Source organism: Rattus rattus, chromosome 4 (assembly GCF_011064425.1).
Source record: "Rattus rattus isolate New Zealand chromosome 4, Rrattus_CSIRO_v1, whole genome shotgun sequence".
In the NCBI taxonomy this organism is placed as follows: Eukaryota; Metazoa; Chordata; class Mammalia; order Rodentia; family Muridae; genus Rattus; species Rattus rattus.
Window position 1 is genome coordinate 7,517,130 of NC_046157.1, and position 16,225 is coordinate 7,533,354.

Below are 16,225 nucleotides of genomic sequence, written 5' to 3' on the forward strand. Positions count from 1 at the left end.
CTAAAGCTCTTTAACGCTGGCCCAGTCTGTGGCTTATCTTATTACCAACAGAACATGGGTGAATGAGTATCAGTCTGGATAGCTACTTAGTTCTAACATGCAGCCAAGGCTATTCTCCATCAGTCTAGTTAGAATGAGGCGGCCGAGTAGGGAGAAGGCAAAGACTGCTAAAGAGACTCCAGCACGGTGCCGCTGCCTGTAATGTATCAGCAATTTGTAACATTCTATTGCCCAAAATATGTTTAAAGTCAGTGGAAGAGTTTTCAATTCATGCTTCCTTCAGGAGTAGGGAAATACGGACTAGTAAGTAAGGACTAATTAATCAAACACATATATCTAAAAACACTTCCCAACTGGAAATGCTAAAATTCAAATGGTACTATAGAGTCACAGCCGCCAACAGCCCAACGCCTCAAACTATACTGTGGGTACAGAACTAAGAATGGGTTACTTCTCAGAGGAACTGCATACACACCAGTCCACACCTGATCTCTTTACTTCTCAGAGGAACTGCATACACACCAGTCCACACCTGATCTCTTTACTTCTCAGAGGAACTGCATACACACCAGTCCACACCTGATCTCTTTACTTCTCAGAGGAACTGCATACACACCACTCCACACCTGATCTCTTTACTTCTCAGAGGAGCTGCATACACACCACTCCATACCTGATTTCTTTGCTTTTCAACTTCATCTTTGGTTGTGCAGTTGGACAAAATTTCAGACCATTCCAGGCGTTCCTCAGGTGTCCTCTCAGAAAGATTATCAAATATTTCAAAGTAAAGCCATGCTAGATCCTTAGCCAGCTGCAGCTTCCCACACGCAATGTGCCTCCAGGTTGACCAGTAGAGGCGTGGGTAGGCACGTTCGGTGGCCCGAGTGCGCACATAGGCAGCTATCTTCTTGAGGTAGTGAAGACTCAATTTGGATGGAGGTGGCTCCTGCAAGGCACCCACTATAAAAGGTTCTGCCTTTACCCAGAGGAGAATTCCAGACTGATCCATTGTCTCTCTGAAGACATCAGGACAAACAGGCTTCTTTGCATACCTAGAAAACAAAGCCTCTTTACCGACATGAAAGAAATCTCATTTACCCACTTCTTTAAAAAGAGATTCTTCCTTAACTATCTTTAAATGCATGGTAGCCTCAGTTTAACCACAGCTATGGCTCTCATCAAAAGCAAAACAGGCTTTTGGTCAGATTCCACTGCAATCTATTTGAGAAAGAAAAAAATAAACAATCAAACACCTATGCAAAAAATGTATCTTATTCAAATTTGTTTGAAATGGTTGTTTAAAAGTATGTAAATGTGTAAGTCTGGGTTATATCCCTGCCTAGAAAATGAAGACACAAGTGTAACAAGTTTTTACAGTAATATCAATTACATGCAGAAGACAGCTGGTTGATAATGATTTGGCTATACAGGGTCACCTGAATTCAACCCTCCAGATTCACATGCTTAAAAGGGAAACCCATTTCTGCAGGTTATCCTCCAATCCCCACAGCTCGCCACCCCTCCCCAACTAAATAAACAAAAGGAATTAAAATTTAAAAGTATTCTCAAAGACCTGACTATGCGAGGTGGTCACCAAGCAGCAGGTATGCATGACATTTACAACAGCAGGTGGCACCCTAGACTGTGGTGCCAATGGGGCGGGGAGAGGGAAGGCCTCAGTGGACAAGCTCTCTGCAGCACTGAACTGGCTCTGCTGTCTGCTGTGCTCAGTCTTGGTACAGCACCTGCAGACTGGCTGCACACAGTCACAGGACACAAGTGGGGTCACTCATGCTCCCCCACCTGAGGGAAATTAGTTACCAGCTTCTGGTACTTGTCTGTTTCCTAGATTTCATGAGACTTTGATTATTCATATATACAATTCATATATATGTACATATATACAATTCTGTATCACTTTCAAGGTAGCCCAGCATTCCTAAAGTATTCCAGTTACTTTCCAACACTTAGTTGTTCCCAGTTTGTCATAAAAAACGAGATGGATAAATACTGCTGGTTGTTGACACGGTGAGAGGGCCCTATCTACCTCACTCTCCTTTACCTTTACAGCTCCCACTTTAAAGTGTGCATGGCTCAGCTATTACACAGAATGCTGACTGCCATCTCCCTGTACACCATGTACTATGGGTTGCTTCCCAGGGATTTTTAGACAAGCATTTACAAAAACGTCATTTCTGGAACTCCTGACATAGAGTCCCCCTTCCCAACACAACTATGAACCTGCAGCATCATTTAACCGAAACATCCATCCTTAGGAACGCTCCTTAGCACTAACATTACTTGAAAAGGACTTTTCATATGACCAATGAGAAATATTGTATTATTCCATTCTGAAAAGAAATAATCAGGCAGCAGAGATGGCTCAGTGGTTAAGAGCACTGACTGCTCTTCCAAAAGACCTGGGTTCAATTCCCAGTAACCATGTGCATAGTCATTACAAAACATCCATACGCATAAAAATAAGTATATATTTTTAAAAAGAAAAAAATTGACAGAGCACTTATGTGCTCTACAGGGTGTTAAGTGCTAAGTCCTTTCACTCCCTCTCATTCACATAATCACCTACACTTCCCTTGCTTTAGACAAGAAGATTTAAGAAGTTAGGGAACTTGTCTGAGTTCATGTATTTAGTTTGGCACACTTTGATTTAGGCTTTGGTCTGCTGTGAGCAATCCATGGCTACAAAGGTACTTTGCGAAGTCATACAGGGAGGATTTCTAAAAACGGTGGTTATAGGAAGAGGATGACACCCTCAGGCACGAGGCCCTTAAAGCACCAGATGAAAGGACAAGGAAAGGTCAGCTCAAATGAGGTATGAGTGGAGTCTGCTCCAATCCAGGCTCCATCAGGAAGCCCCCTTGGTTTTCTCCCAAACGGAGACGGTGTTTTCGTGTTTTCGAGGCACCGGGCACAGGGTGCTGACGACCCGTTATGACTCAGGGCAGTTGGTAGATACAAACCAGGGGGCTGCGACCTGGCCGCTGGCTCCGGAGGGCAAGGCAAGGACCTGGGGAAATCCCCTGGGTCTGCCACTCCTCCGCTGTCCTGAATGGAGTTGGAATGGCTAAAGGTGTAGACTGAGTTTGCTGAGTTCGCGCCCCGGACCCTCCCCGAAGTCGGCCTCCGGACCCTCTCCGAGGTCGCAGGACCATTAGTTACCAGGGCAGCACTCAAGCACTCACCACCACCCTTCTCCGCAGCCCCAGCAGGAGCATCCCCTTCACCCGCCCAGCCGTGGCCACATCCTCAGTGCGCAGGCGCCAGGCCTTCCACCACTGTAGGGTACCAAGGCTAGGGCGAAGCTGGCTTGCTAGGACGGAGGCTAACTGATTCCTGGGGCTGGGAATTTTCTGGCGCTGTGCCCTTCACGCCAGGAGTAGGAAGTTTTCTATGGCTCCATAGAATTGTGGTCCTCCACGCGGCTGGTACTGATGGACAATTAGAACACGAATGGCAGTTTATAGCTACTCTGGGGTGGGTACCTGTAAAGTTCCTGTAACCAAAGGGTGGAAAGGCAGGCGAGCTCGACCCAATCCTAAGAAAACTTCATCTTACTGGCTTTCAACATTCCTGTTTTCCTAGTTCTTCATAGCTTCTCTAGGTGTGATAGAACATAAAAGGTAAGAGTTCCTCTTACAAAAGATAAATAGACCATAAAAAGTAATAGTTCCTCTTAGGTAAGCACTCTTCTCCCAGTGAGAGAGGAGCCAGAGCATAAAACGGAGCCTCCCCTCCCCTCCAAGAACTCTGAGACAAACATTGAAGGGGTAAGGAAGGACACCATGGGCAGTGGTTAATTTTTGTCAACTTGACACAAACTGAAGTCATCTGGGAAGAGGCAATTGAAGTCATCAATTGAAGAACTGCCTGTGGCCTGTGGCCATGTCCCTGGGGGCATTTTCCTGACAAATGTGGTATGTTAGGGTCTAGCCCACTGTGGACAGTGCTAGCCCTGGCCAGGTAGACCTGCATGGTATAGGAAAGCAGGCTGAGCAAGCCGGGGGAGCACGCTTGTAAGCTGCGCTCCCAGATGGCCTCTGCTCTGGCTCCCGCTCTGAGTCAACCTCGTCTTACTGTTACTTAGAAGTCAGATAAGCCCTCTCCTCCCTCAGTTGCTTTAAGTCACCATGCTTTTGCCACAGCGATAGAAAGTAGACTAAGACACGAGAAAACCCCTCTCTTCTAGGTATTCAACAAGAGGAGAGCAGAAGCCATTTTAGATCTCTGTTCCAAACACTGTGGGAACCCAAACAAATGTGCTGAAACCAGGACAGCAAATTTCCTTTGGGCTTTGGGGAAGGAACTTTGCAAAAGGCCTATCTATTCAGCAAGTGCAGACGTAGTCAGACTAGAGCTAGAGTTGGCTGGTTTCGAGTGGAATGCCCAACATGGGGAAGGACCTGACTGTATCTGCCTCTTGGCTCCTGAGGCCAGGCCCAGCACTGTGATAAGAAGGGTATTCTCAACCTGACCCCCGAAGGACTGCCCAGCGCTGTGACACCTCCTGAGAAGGACAGCCAACCGACAGGTCAGTATCTGCAGCCCAACCTTGCAAAGAGACTGTCTACAGGCTCTCACAGTCTCAAATTGCTTAAAAGTCCAACTGCAGTCTTTCATGAGACTCGTGGAAATCTCTTAACTGAAACCCCCAGTGAAACCAAAATAAAAAAGCAGATCGCACACTGCCAATGTACAATGGCACAGAATGCACATTACCATTCCAAAAGGGAGGAATGGGAGCACACAGAGGAAATACTGGACCAGAGGAAAACAGAAAGCCAGCATCTCCATGTCTGATGTAAAAGTGCTCTTCAGATCTCCAACTCCTTTCAGCTTTGTTGTCTGCAACAAAACTCTGCCCTCCCTCCCTCCACCCTCCCCTCCCTCCCTCCATCCTCTCCCTCTTTTTGGCTGGTTCCACATCCTGTTAGCAGGTCTCTCTGGCAGGTATCCTACCACTCTGGCATCTCCAAAGTCTTAGGGTTTCCAAGGTAAACCAGGCTTCAACTTCACAGCATCACATAATGGCCACTCTGACCTCATGACATCCATGTAGGTCATCTCTGACACATACCTGGCCTTAACAGCTTTCCTTAGCTTACACTTCCATCAGCTCTCTATTTTAGATGGTTCCATGCTTAAGCCTTTCCTTAATTTCTTTCCACAAGTTGGAAGCTTAGCTGGGCAGAGCCTTGCCCTGAGGTTACCACTCCACTCCCTTTATTCCATTTAGCATTCGGCTTTTCTTTAAACACTGCATCTCCTTGTGCATTGGACTTAGCTCCATTACACTTCCTGTGCTCCTTTTCTCCTCAGACTTGTTTTTTTTTTTTTTTTTCCTTGCTTGGCTTACTCTTTTTCATTATAGATCTGCATAACAGTGACCACTACCACCCAAACAACAGAGTCAATACTAGGCTATCTTGAAATCTCTGTGCCAATGTCATTCATCTAAAGCTCTTCAATTTAGCCTCAGGCAGATTTTTCTGGACAAGGGCAAAAAGTGGATACATTCTTTGCCAAAATGTCACAGGAATGGTATCTAAGCCACTTCCTATTATTCTTCCCATATGAAATGTCTTGAGGTAAACCCCCACAGTTCAACTCTCCCTCAGTACTGTCTTCCATACTTAGAATGGCTCATTAAGCTTCCTTTAACAAGTTTAAAAACTGCTTTTCTATCTAGAATCCCCACATCCACATTTCACCAACAGGAAGCATGGTCAGGCCTATTACAACTAAACTCTGCTCCCTGGTAACAACTTCAGTTTTAGTCCCCACTTTGCTCCTCATGGGATCCCAAAACTTGGAACCCATAGTAAATAAACTGTGACGATGGCTGTGAGGATGAGCCAGCAGTGAGAGAAGACACACAACCATCAGGTCCAGCCTTTAATACAGTGAGGAAAAATCTTAGTACAGGACGCAAATGGAAGCCTTACTAATGGTCCAATTCAAGAAACTATGATAATCAGGAATATTCTGTCACTGAAGTATCTAAATTGGGAATGACTCTTTAATGTGTGTGTGTGTGAGAGAGAGAGAGAGGAGGGGTGGGGGGGGAGAGAGAGAGAGAGAGAGAGAGAGAGAGAGAGAGAGAGAGAGACCTGGTGTGTCTAACTGCTTCAATGTGGTCAGCCACCTTTCTGTTCTTGCTGTCATATCTTCCCACCAGGACAGACTATCGCTTTGGAACTGTGAGCTAAAATAAGCACGTTCCCCTCTAAGCTGTATTTTAGCCAGGTTATTATTGTTTTATCACAATAAGCAGAAAAGAAACTAATTCAAGAAATGTTTCCAAGAATTGGTGTCACTGCTGTGGTACAGCTGACCACATAGCCTTTAGGCTTTTGCTCTGTGGAATGCTGAGGCTCTAGAACTCTAGGATGGAAATGCATTGAATGCTGGAGTGGAATGTAATGGGTCATTCTAGCGAAGCCAGAAGACAGGGATGCAGAAAGACCAGGGCAGTGGAGCCAAGTTCATGATGCTCGTGAGAGGCACAGGACTGTTAGGACACAGACTAGGGACCAATGGTGTGATGTTTTGGCACAGAATCTGCCCCTTTCTAAGAATTTGAGTAAGCATGACTCTAAAGGTAATAGACTAAAGTTTTAAGACAGCCTAACACTGAGTTTGTAGCATGGTTACTACTGATTACTCTGATACATGCCTAGAATAAAAACAAGTGAGGCAGAAAAAATATATGTGCAATTTGGAGAGGAGGAAAAGGCGGTCAGAAGCTTAAACCTGCCTCCAAGGCATGTCTTGAAAAACAGAGATGGTAATGGCTAAGAAGTCAGTACTATTAGAGAGGAGCCCTTGCTCTCCACAGCAACAAACGGAAAAGAAGGAGCCCTGAGGACCTCAACTAAGGCCCCAACTGGAAAAGGAGACCCTATGGTCTCCACTTCACAACTAGCAATTACACAGGCAAGTTTTTACCCGCTGAAGCATACTGAAGTTGTTACAACGTGGTCCAAGAGATTCAGGCTCCACCCTGAGCCAGGAGAAGAAATGGGTAGTATCATCCATGTATACTGATTTTGGATGCATGAAAGGTGCAAGACTGAGGAGGTCATGAGATTGTTTTTCCTTTGAAGTTTCAGAGAGCATGCGAATCCAGGCAATGTGTGTGGCAGGTTGGGAATTCCTGCAATGAGTCCCTGTGAAGCTGCTGTGTGAACTGGGAAGATAAAGCCTGGGTTGTAAGGGAAACCCCAAGATGTTTGAGATGTCATCCTCATGGCATATATACCAAGGAAGATTTCATACAGGGTGGAACCAGCACAAGAGGTTGTTGTACATTGCAGGTAGCAAAGCTGGAGGGACATAGTTAGGCCTTGGAAACTGGGGTCCCAGGTACCAGAAATGGCACTAAAGGATTTGTTATTTTCTCTGTTGGATCTTAGTAATGCTTTTGGTCTAGGAATGTCTACTCAGTCCCACTGTGTTGGAAGTATGTAACTGCCTTTTGTTGTGCAGTAGATATAGTTCAAAGACTGCCTTGGGTCTCAGAAGACTCTGAACTTGTGATCTGTGTTGGTGTCGTTGAAAAGGCTATGGGAACTTTGAAAGTTGGACTTAAATGCTCTCTGCATCATGAGATGGCCATGAACCCATGGGAGCTAAGGGTAGAATGTTAAGTACATATGAATGGTGACATAGGCCCATGGGTTTGAATACTTGGTCCTTAGCTGGAAATGTGCCTAGGAAAGTTAAGGAACCTTCGGAATGTGAAGCCTTGCTGGAGAATACATGACAAGTGGAGGACCTTCAGGTTTTATAGATGAACCTTGCTGTTCTCTACCTACTCTCTCTACTACCAAGTACAGGTTGGTCTTGGTCAAACCAAACGTAGATTTAGGAAGAGGGAATCTCAACCGAGCTTTTGCCTTCCCCAGACTGACCTATGGGTGCATTTTCTTGATTGCAGTGTGAGTCTAGCTTCAGTGTGGGTGATGGATAAGAACTGAGTAAGCCAGTAAGCAGTATTACTCCATGGTCTCTGATTCAGTTTCTGCCTGTCTCCAGGGTCCTGCCTTGAGTTATCCCTTGGCTTCCTTCCACAATGGACTGTTAACTATAAGTCAAATATTGCCTTTGCCCCTTAAGTTGCTTTTGGTCATGTGTTCATCATAGCAATAAAACCCAAACTAAGGCAAAACGTGCATTTGTAATGACTTGAAATATCTAAAGTCAAAATAGCCAAATGCAGTGCTTGTGAGACTCTGGAAGGTTTTAAGCTTCTCCAGGACAAAATTATACAGTGTGTGTAAATGGTAGAACACTGCACGTTAAAAACCACTGCTCTGATTCCATGAGAGAATGCTTCAGCAGCAGCAGCAGCTCATAGGGTCTTGCCGGTGAGAATGAAGGCAAGCAGGCAAAAAAACAAAGGTTTCTTTCCATGTCTTTTACGTAGGCTGCCACTAGAAAATGCAGCCAGACTTTAGGAGGGTCTTCCTACCTCAAATGATGCAGGGTTAGAGTGGGTCTTCCTACCTTGATAATCCAATCCAAAAAGGAAAAAAAAAAGAAAAAAAAAAAAAAGAAAAGAAAAAATCCCTCACAGGCGCCCAGCTGCTTAGGTTTTTAGTTCATCCCAGTTGTAGTCAAGTTAACAATCAATAATCGCTATCACCAAGAGTAACAAATCAGATGAGATGACGGCCATAGTCCCTCTTGGCCTTAGTGCAGTCTTCCTTCCCTGCCCGGTGCCTGCTAGAGGCAGAGAGATACATGGTAGCCCTAAGGCAATGCCCTAGGATAAGGAGGGAGGGCTCATGGAGTATGAATAATGTGGCTTGTGGAGGACAAACTAAAATACTACTTCTCATCCATACTAATACCCAATACTCTGGCAAAAGAATTAATAAATATTGAAGTATTTTCATGCTGTATTGGATCTTGCTAACATTTTTCTAGTGTCCTCTTAGCTGCTGACCCTGAGATCAACTGGCATTTCTTGGGTCGTGGGCGGTGGGCCTTCAGTGATCCTGACTCCCCTTTGCAGAAAGATCTCATATCACATGCAATATAATGCTAGTTTACCAACTCAGTAAAGAACCTGAAAGGCACAGGCACACCAAGAGGAGGATAGGCAATCAGTTCACACAGGATGCTAGACCTAACACAGCTGCAAATCCTTGGAAACTTTACAACTGGGTAAAGGTACGGATGATATGCAAGGGAATGAGAAAACTCTCCACCAAGCCTAGGCTTGTGTTAAAGCAATAATTAAAGAGTTTGAAGTGTTGAGTATTGGTGGGAAAGGACACTCCCAGATGCCATAAGGCTATTAATAAGAACTATAAAACCAGGGGTAGACCACCTTCCTTACAGTTGTTGGCCAACAACTAGACAAGCTATACAAGTTATCACCAGTGCTACTGGGTGCCCACAGAACTAGACAGAAAGACCCTCTTGCTGAAGACATCACACACTTTGGGTGCTGGACATGAAGAAATCAAGCTGGGGTTAAGCTGGAAGCTTCCTCCCTGTTGCTTAATTTGCACAGTGCATGAAAGGTGCTGCCTTAAGCTGAAAACTGCCACCAACAGTCTTACCTATCCCATGCCTTCTGACACGGCAGTAGCATGACCATTGTAGATAAAACCAACTTCTTTTCCACTAGAGTTAAGGTCTGCTCCACAGAAAGAACTGGAGGAAATTCGTGGCTGGTATTGCAAATCCAGTACTTAAACTCAGCCAAAAGCTGATGGCCAGGAGATCACAGGCCCCAGTGGAGAAGCTACTGCTGTGGGTTTGCTAACTGAACGTGATGGCCTTCAAATTACCTTTCATGTTTATGCTTATGCCCAGATTATTGCTGCTGTCATCTCTGGACCACAAAACTTCTTTTTGAAGTGGGCAGTAGTTCTGTAGAAACCAAAAAAGTGACCAAAGTAGAAAAAGAGTGACTGCATAGTGCTCAGGCCTAAATAAGGCAATCTCTATCACCAATGTCTGCACCATCTATACCTACATCATCTACAGCACCTGCTCATTCACCCAAGGCTCCAAGAACACAGGGGAAGGAGACTCAGGAGAAAGGGGGTGGGGATGTTGTGGAATGCTGTCTACCAAGCATGATGAGGCCACTGAGCTCGTGAACTCTAAACAACTATGATTAACTGCGGGAGATCTGCATACCCTGTGATTGGCTGTAAGAGTCTTGCCCGTTAGTGTTCTGCTATGGAGGCTGCCCCTCTGAGGATGTATGGCAGCTAACAGTTGCTAGTGGAGGCACTCACCAGGCCGTGTGCCTCCCAGAGAACCTTCAGGCTATTCATAGCTGCTAGGAGAAATTTTTCTTGAGTGTTGCAGGGGCAGAAGTAATTCCACCTAGAAACACACTTGGGCAGGACTGTTCCATTGTCAGTAGGGTGAGAAGCCCCCAGGTAAAGTTCACTGATCTCACTCTGCTTTTCTCTTTCCATTCACACCCACAGTAAACACACCTTGGTGAACTACCTTAGTTCTTACTTAGTCCTATCAGTGCCCCATTGCATCAGAGTGACTGGAGCTCAAGGGATGACTTGCTTTTGATTTGTCTGACTATTACTGTATTTTCAAAGTAGACCCACACTTCGATAATGGTTGTTTTTACGAACAACTTTTACTCTCAGAGGAGGTTCAGAATTGTACCCAGTACCCCAAACACATGGACCAAGACTTGGAATCGTGTACTTTAAGCTTTGAAAGATAATAACTACCAGACCACAGATACCCAAGTTATCTGTCACAACAGAGGGAAAAAGGAGGTCTTCCCATGATAAAATCAGGATAATGGAGTTTATAACCAAAAGGCTAGTTCTACAGAAGATCTCTGAAGGAATCTGTCATAATGGGGGAAACGATATACACAGAAGGCCAACGGAAAGAATAACCATGGAACAGAAGCTGAGTAAAAAGAACTGGAAAACACTAGCACTACAAATCAACAAGATGATGGAGAGTAATACTTATTTCGCTGATAATTGAATCTCAATTATCTTTGCTCCCAATCAAAAGACACAGGCTAGCAGGTTGGATTAAAAAGGAGTGTGTGTGGGGGGTGGGGTGGGGGTGGAGAATCTACCTTTTTTGTTGCCTCCAAGAAATGCATCTTACCGTCAAGGACCTTGGGGAGAAAGAATGGAAAAGGGTATTCCAAAAAAATGAATCTAGGAAACAAATGGGTGTTGCTAATTTAGTATCTGACAAAATATATTTCAAACCAAATCTATTCAGAAAAGATAAGGTCACTTTATATTGACTAAGGAACAATCAATCAAGATGTTACTATTCCGAATCATATATTCTCTAAACACAGGTCACCCAATTATATAAAACGGATACTACTATAAATAGACACAGATGGGGCTGAGAAGATGGCTCAGAAGTTAGGAGCACTGGCTGCTCTTCCAAAGGACCCAAATTCAATTCCCAGGATCCACATGGCAGCTCACAACTGCCTGTAACTCCAGTTCTGGGGATCTGACTCCCTCACACACATGTATGCAGGCAAAATACCAATGCACATAAAATAAAAATAAACAAATAAATTTATCAGAAAGAATATATATATATATGTATATTTAAAAAGACATAAAATAGACGCAGACACAGATTATCTCTAGCATAAGAATGGGTGAGTTTAAGACCCCACTCTCACAGGTACACAGACTATCCTGACAACAAATAAACAGATTTCAACAGCATCCTACGCCAAACAGACCTACCAGATATCTACAAGCATCCCACAGTCTTCTCAACATCTCACAGAACATCTAAGATACAGCACATAACAGCACACAAAGTAAGCCTTAACAAATCCAGGAAAACTGAAATAATCTCATGTGTGTAATCTGTCACCAAGAGATAAAACTAGAAACTCAAGAGGAGCTACAGAACACACACACACTAACTCATGGACACTGAACAACAACGGGGAGAGGACAGTGGAGAGGAGCTATGGCTCAGCTGTCAAGAGCATACACTGCTCTTGCAGAGCACCAACGTCTACCAACGTCTGGTTCCCAGCACCCATGTGGGTGGCTTACAACCAACTGTAATTCTAGCTCCACGAGATCTCACAGCCTCTTCTGAACTGAGAACCCCTGTATTCACACGTTCATATACAAAGACACACACATGCACACATAACTTTAAAATAATAAACCTAAGACAATCTTTAAATCAATAGACTAGAATAAGATAACCACAACATACCAACACCTAACACATAATGAAGGCAAGGCGGGAGATGAGAGCACAGTCTCTCTTACTCTTTCAAAGATTTTAATTTACACTTAGTTTGTGTGTGTGTTGTGTATGCACAGGCCGTGAGGTGCATGTAGAAGCCAAGGACAAGAGTCAGTTCTCTCTTTCCACCATTTGGGGGTCAAAAATTGACCTCAGGTAACCAGACTTGATAGCATACCACCTGAGCCATTTTACCAACCCTCTCCTGTTGTTTGTCTCTTTGTTTTGTGCTACAGACTAGCTGGCCTTCAAGATTTTGCCAGATCCCCTTTCTCTGCCTCCCACCTTGAAGTAGGAATGCTAAGATCACAGATGTGAGGCACCAACGTCTAGCTTTTTAATGAGGGTTTCAAGAATTGAACTCAGGTCCTTAGGTTTGCATGGTAAGCACTTTTCTCCCGCTGAGCATCTCCCTGTAACCAGGAAATAAATGGGTTCTACAAGTAAAGTGCCTACCTGTATTTTAAAAAAAAAAACAGAGACATCACAAATATTTTAAAATTCACTTTAGGGTTTTGGAAAAACCTCAAGTAAGTGGGTGGAAAGTAAGAGACCAAACAAGATCACAGTGGCAAGATGACTGCAATGGTCTATTTTTAGCGGTCAACTAGCCAAGCCCAGAGTCATCTGAAATAGTCTCGACTGAGGAATTACCTAGATCAGGTTGGTCCTGTGGCCATGAATGAGGAAGACTGCCTTGATTATTAACTGGCCCATTCCCCGGGCTGGGCTCTGCCCTGTGTACAAGGAGAGAAAGCTAGCAGAATTGTGAGCAAGTAGGCAACATGGGCACTTCTGTTTCTGCTCCTGACTGAATGAGGTGTGACCAGCTGCCTCAAACCTTTGACACATTTCAACAATGACACAACTTTCTACCTAACCTAGAACTGAAGGACAAATGAAACACTTCACTCCCCTGTATTTCTTCCTCCCTTTAGGTTATGTTTACTACAGCAACAGAAATGAATCTAGTACAAAAGCTCGGCACCACTTGCCACCAGGCCTGGCCGCCTAACTCCATACTCAGGATTGACAGGCTGGAAGGAGGGTGACAGCAGCAAGTTGTCCTCTGACCTCCAGATGCACACCGTGGTGCAGGCGTGTGCCCACACACAAAGTAAACAGGAAACTGAAGGGGGCATAGACATGAATAAAACTGAAATGAAAACCTATGGAGACTCCATGAGATGACGGGGATCAACAAACCCTTACCCAACCCAGAGAGGAGCCCTAAATCAACAAAATCAGTGAGTGACGAAAAAAGGAACCATCACAAGATATCAACGGAATTCACATCTTCAGGAAAGCTTAAGAGAAATGGATAATTCCTTCAGGATCACAAAGAGGAGATAAAGAATATAAACAACTGTGTAACAAGCATCAGTACCGAAGCAGTAAAACTAACTCGAAGCAACCACAAAAGCCTCACAACTACAAGGAGCCCAGCAGTGGTTTGAAGAATGGCCCCAAAGGCTCAGATATTTGAATGCATAGTCACTAGGGAGTGGAACTCTTTGAAAGGAGTAGGATTTGAAAGGATCATGTCCTTGTTGGAGTAGGTAGTCGGAGGAAAAGTGTCACAGGGGGGTGGGCTTTGAGGCTTCAAAGGCCATGACAAATAGCTCTAGGTGTGTGCTCTGTGTGTCTCTGTCTCTGTCCCTCCATGCCTCAGTCTGTCTGTCTGTCTGTCTGTCTGTCTGTCTGTCTCTCTCTCTCTCTGTCTACCAGGGTGTGTCTCTCAGCTACAGCTAAGTGCCTGCCTGCCTGCCACCATGCTCCTGGCCATAACATAATGAATTAAGCCTCTGACACTGTGAGTGAACCCCAATTGAAGGTTTTTTAAAAATAAGAGTTGCCTTGGTCATGGTGTCTCTTCACAGCAAGAGAACAGTGACTAAGACAAGCCCAAATAGCCCAGATAAAATCACTGCAAAAATCCACCAAACCTTTAGGAAAAACAGCACTATTTTTCAAAGTATTCCATTAAATAACTTCTTGAAAATAAAGTCAGTTTTGGTCTACTACTAGCACCAAAGACACAGCAAAGAAAAGACAGTTAGAGACCTATCTCCCTAATGAACATGGATGTAAAAATTCTCAATACAACACTTGTAAGCCAGACTCAGAGGTTAAGAACATTTACTGTTCTTCTAGTGGATCTGGATCTGATTCCTAACACCCACATGGCTGTTCATGTCCATCTGCAGTTCCAAGGGATTCACCACCCTCTTCTGGCCTCCTTGAGCAACAGGCATGCACTAGCTTACATGTAGGCAAAGCACCCATGCATTCCAAAATAAACCTTCTTTTTCTTTTTAATTAGAAAAGGGTTTTTGGCAAAACATCAATGTTTGTTCCAGTACTACTCACAATAGCTACATTACAGGATTAACCTAGGAGTTCAACAGCAACAGAATAAAGGGAATTAAGCCAGTCTCAAAGAAACACATACATGTTTTATCTCATTTGTGGTTCCTAGATTTTATATAGGTAAAGTCACATGTGTGTATATGGCAAAGCCAAACTGCCTAGAGAAACAAAAAGAGTAACAGAACAGAGTAGAAAGGGTGAGAGGGCATAATATATGCATTATACAGTTTGCTTGTACAAGAAAGTACCATATACAGTGAATATACACAATAAGAAAGTTTTAAAAGGAAGAGAGTTGATTTTTCTGGAACATGCTAAGATATTTAATATGTGAGGACATATATCATTAAATTAGACAACCTTGTAAATTACCATAAAGTTAGCTAGCGTTTTACTTTGAGTGCAACGAAGAGCCACTAAAGCTTTTAAGCAGAATGGCATGATTTGACATAATTTTTAAAAAAGTGAGCGGACGCTGGGGACAGTTCAGTCCATGAAGCTTGCCACTTACATGCCATACAAGCAAGGATTCTTGAATACCCCCCCCCCGCAATGTAGCAACTGCGACAACAATGTCCTGAAAGAGACGGAGACAAGATTTTTTGCTCTCTCGTCCACCAGCCTAGTAATCTGTGATCTCCGGGTTCCCTGGTGTGCTCACGCGTGCACACAATCATAGGGTGGAGAGCAGAATTTTAAAATACTGTATGGAGATATGAAGTTTGGAGGCAGAAAGATCGGTTATACGACCTTTGCGAGCAAGAGATAACTATGACTCGGGTGGAACTATAGTGGATGTGCACCCCGTACGGTTCACTGGTAAAGATCTGAATAGGTTATGCAGGAGGTAAAGCGGAGCAGAGAGGCTTTCCGAAACTAGTTTTCGGAGATAAACAAAACTGGAGAAAAGAACAACCAATGAACAAGCTCTACTCCTAACAATAATAATGCCTTTTATTGATTACATGCTTACTGTGTGCAACTCTGCTAGGAAACTAACAGAAAAAAAAATAATTCAATTAATTCCCAACACTGCCAGCGAACGCTTTGCCTTAGTTTTGCTGAAAATAGGTTCGAAAGTGGGGTGGGGATGGGGTTGCCTTACCGCTACGGAGTGCTGGAAGCTGAATCTGACGTCCCCACGGCGGCGTCCCTACAAGGTACCAGACCTCTTTTCTACAATATCGAGACTATAATAAGTTTGTACTGTGAGAGCCTATCTCTACCCAAGACGCCCCACGTACTTTGACACCTCCTGGGGTTGCACCTCCGAAAGCAAGCGCGCGTCACGTGTGCACATGGCGTAGTTTCCAGACTGGTAACCACGTAAGGATCTCTCTCAAGCAATTGGTCGGAATCGGGAAGGAACCTCGTGATTGGTGGACATTCCGGTTTCCTACAGCAGCGCGCTCTTTCTCCGCTCCTCTCTCCGGTTCTAAGGCACTTCCGGGAGGCGCGAACCTCTGACGTTTCACTTTCCCATTGGCCGGCGGCCCCCCCGGCTGCAGTTCCGTTGTCTGACTGGCTGCCCGCGCCGCCTCGGAGGTGAAGTGTATCGCTCTGATTGGCTGCGGAGTGGCGGCCT

General features: G+C 44.5%; 1 protein-coding gene across 3 annotated transcripts in view; it reads right to left on the minus strand.

Moving 5' to 3' along the window:
• Positions 1-16,047, minus strand: part of Tbccd1 (TBCC domain containing 1) — a 35,681-nt gene extending 19,634 nt beyond the window's left edge. The window contains exons 1-2 of one of the 3 annotated variants that reach the window (XM_032900016.1): positions 15,885-16,047; positions 674-1,052 (exon numbers count right to left, since the gene is read on the minus strand). In XM_032900016.1, coding sequence (XP_032755907.1) covers positions 674-1,052; positions 15,885-15,940 — 435 coding nt within the window. In that variant the 5' untranslated portion in view covers positions 15,941-16,047. Of the gene's footprint in view, positions 1-673; positions 1,053-15,745 lie in introns of all 3 variants that reach the window. The other 2 variants (XM_032900018.1, XM_032900017.1) reach the window with 2 other exon arrangements.
• Between the last annotated feature and the right edge of the window lie 178 nt (positions 16,048-16,225).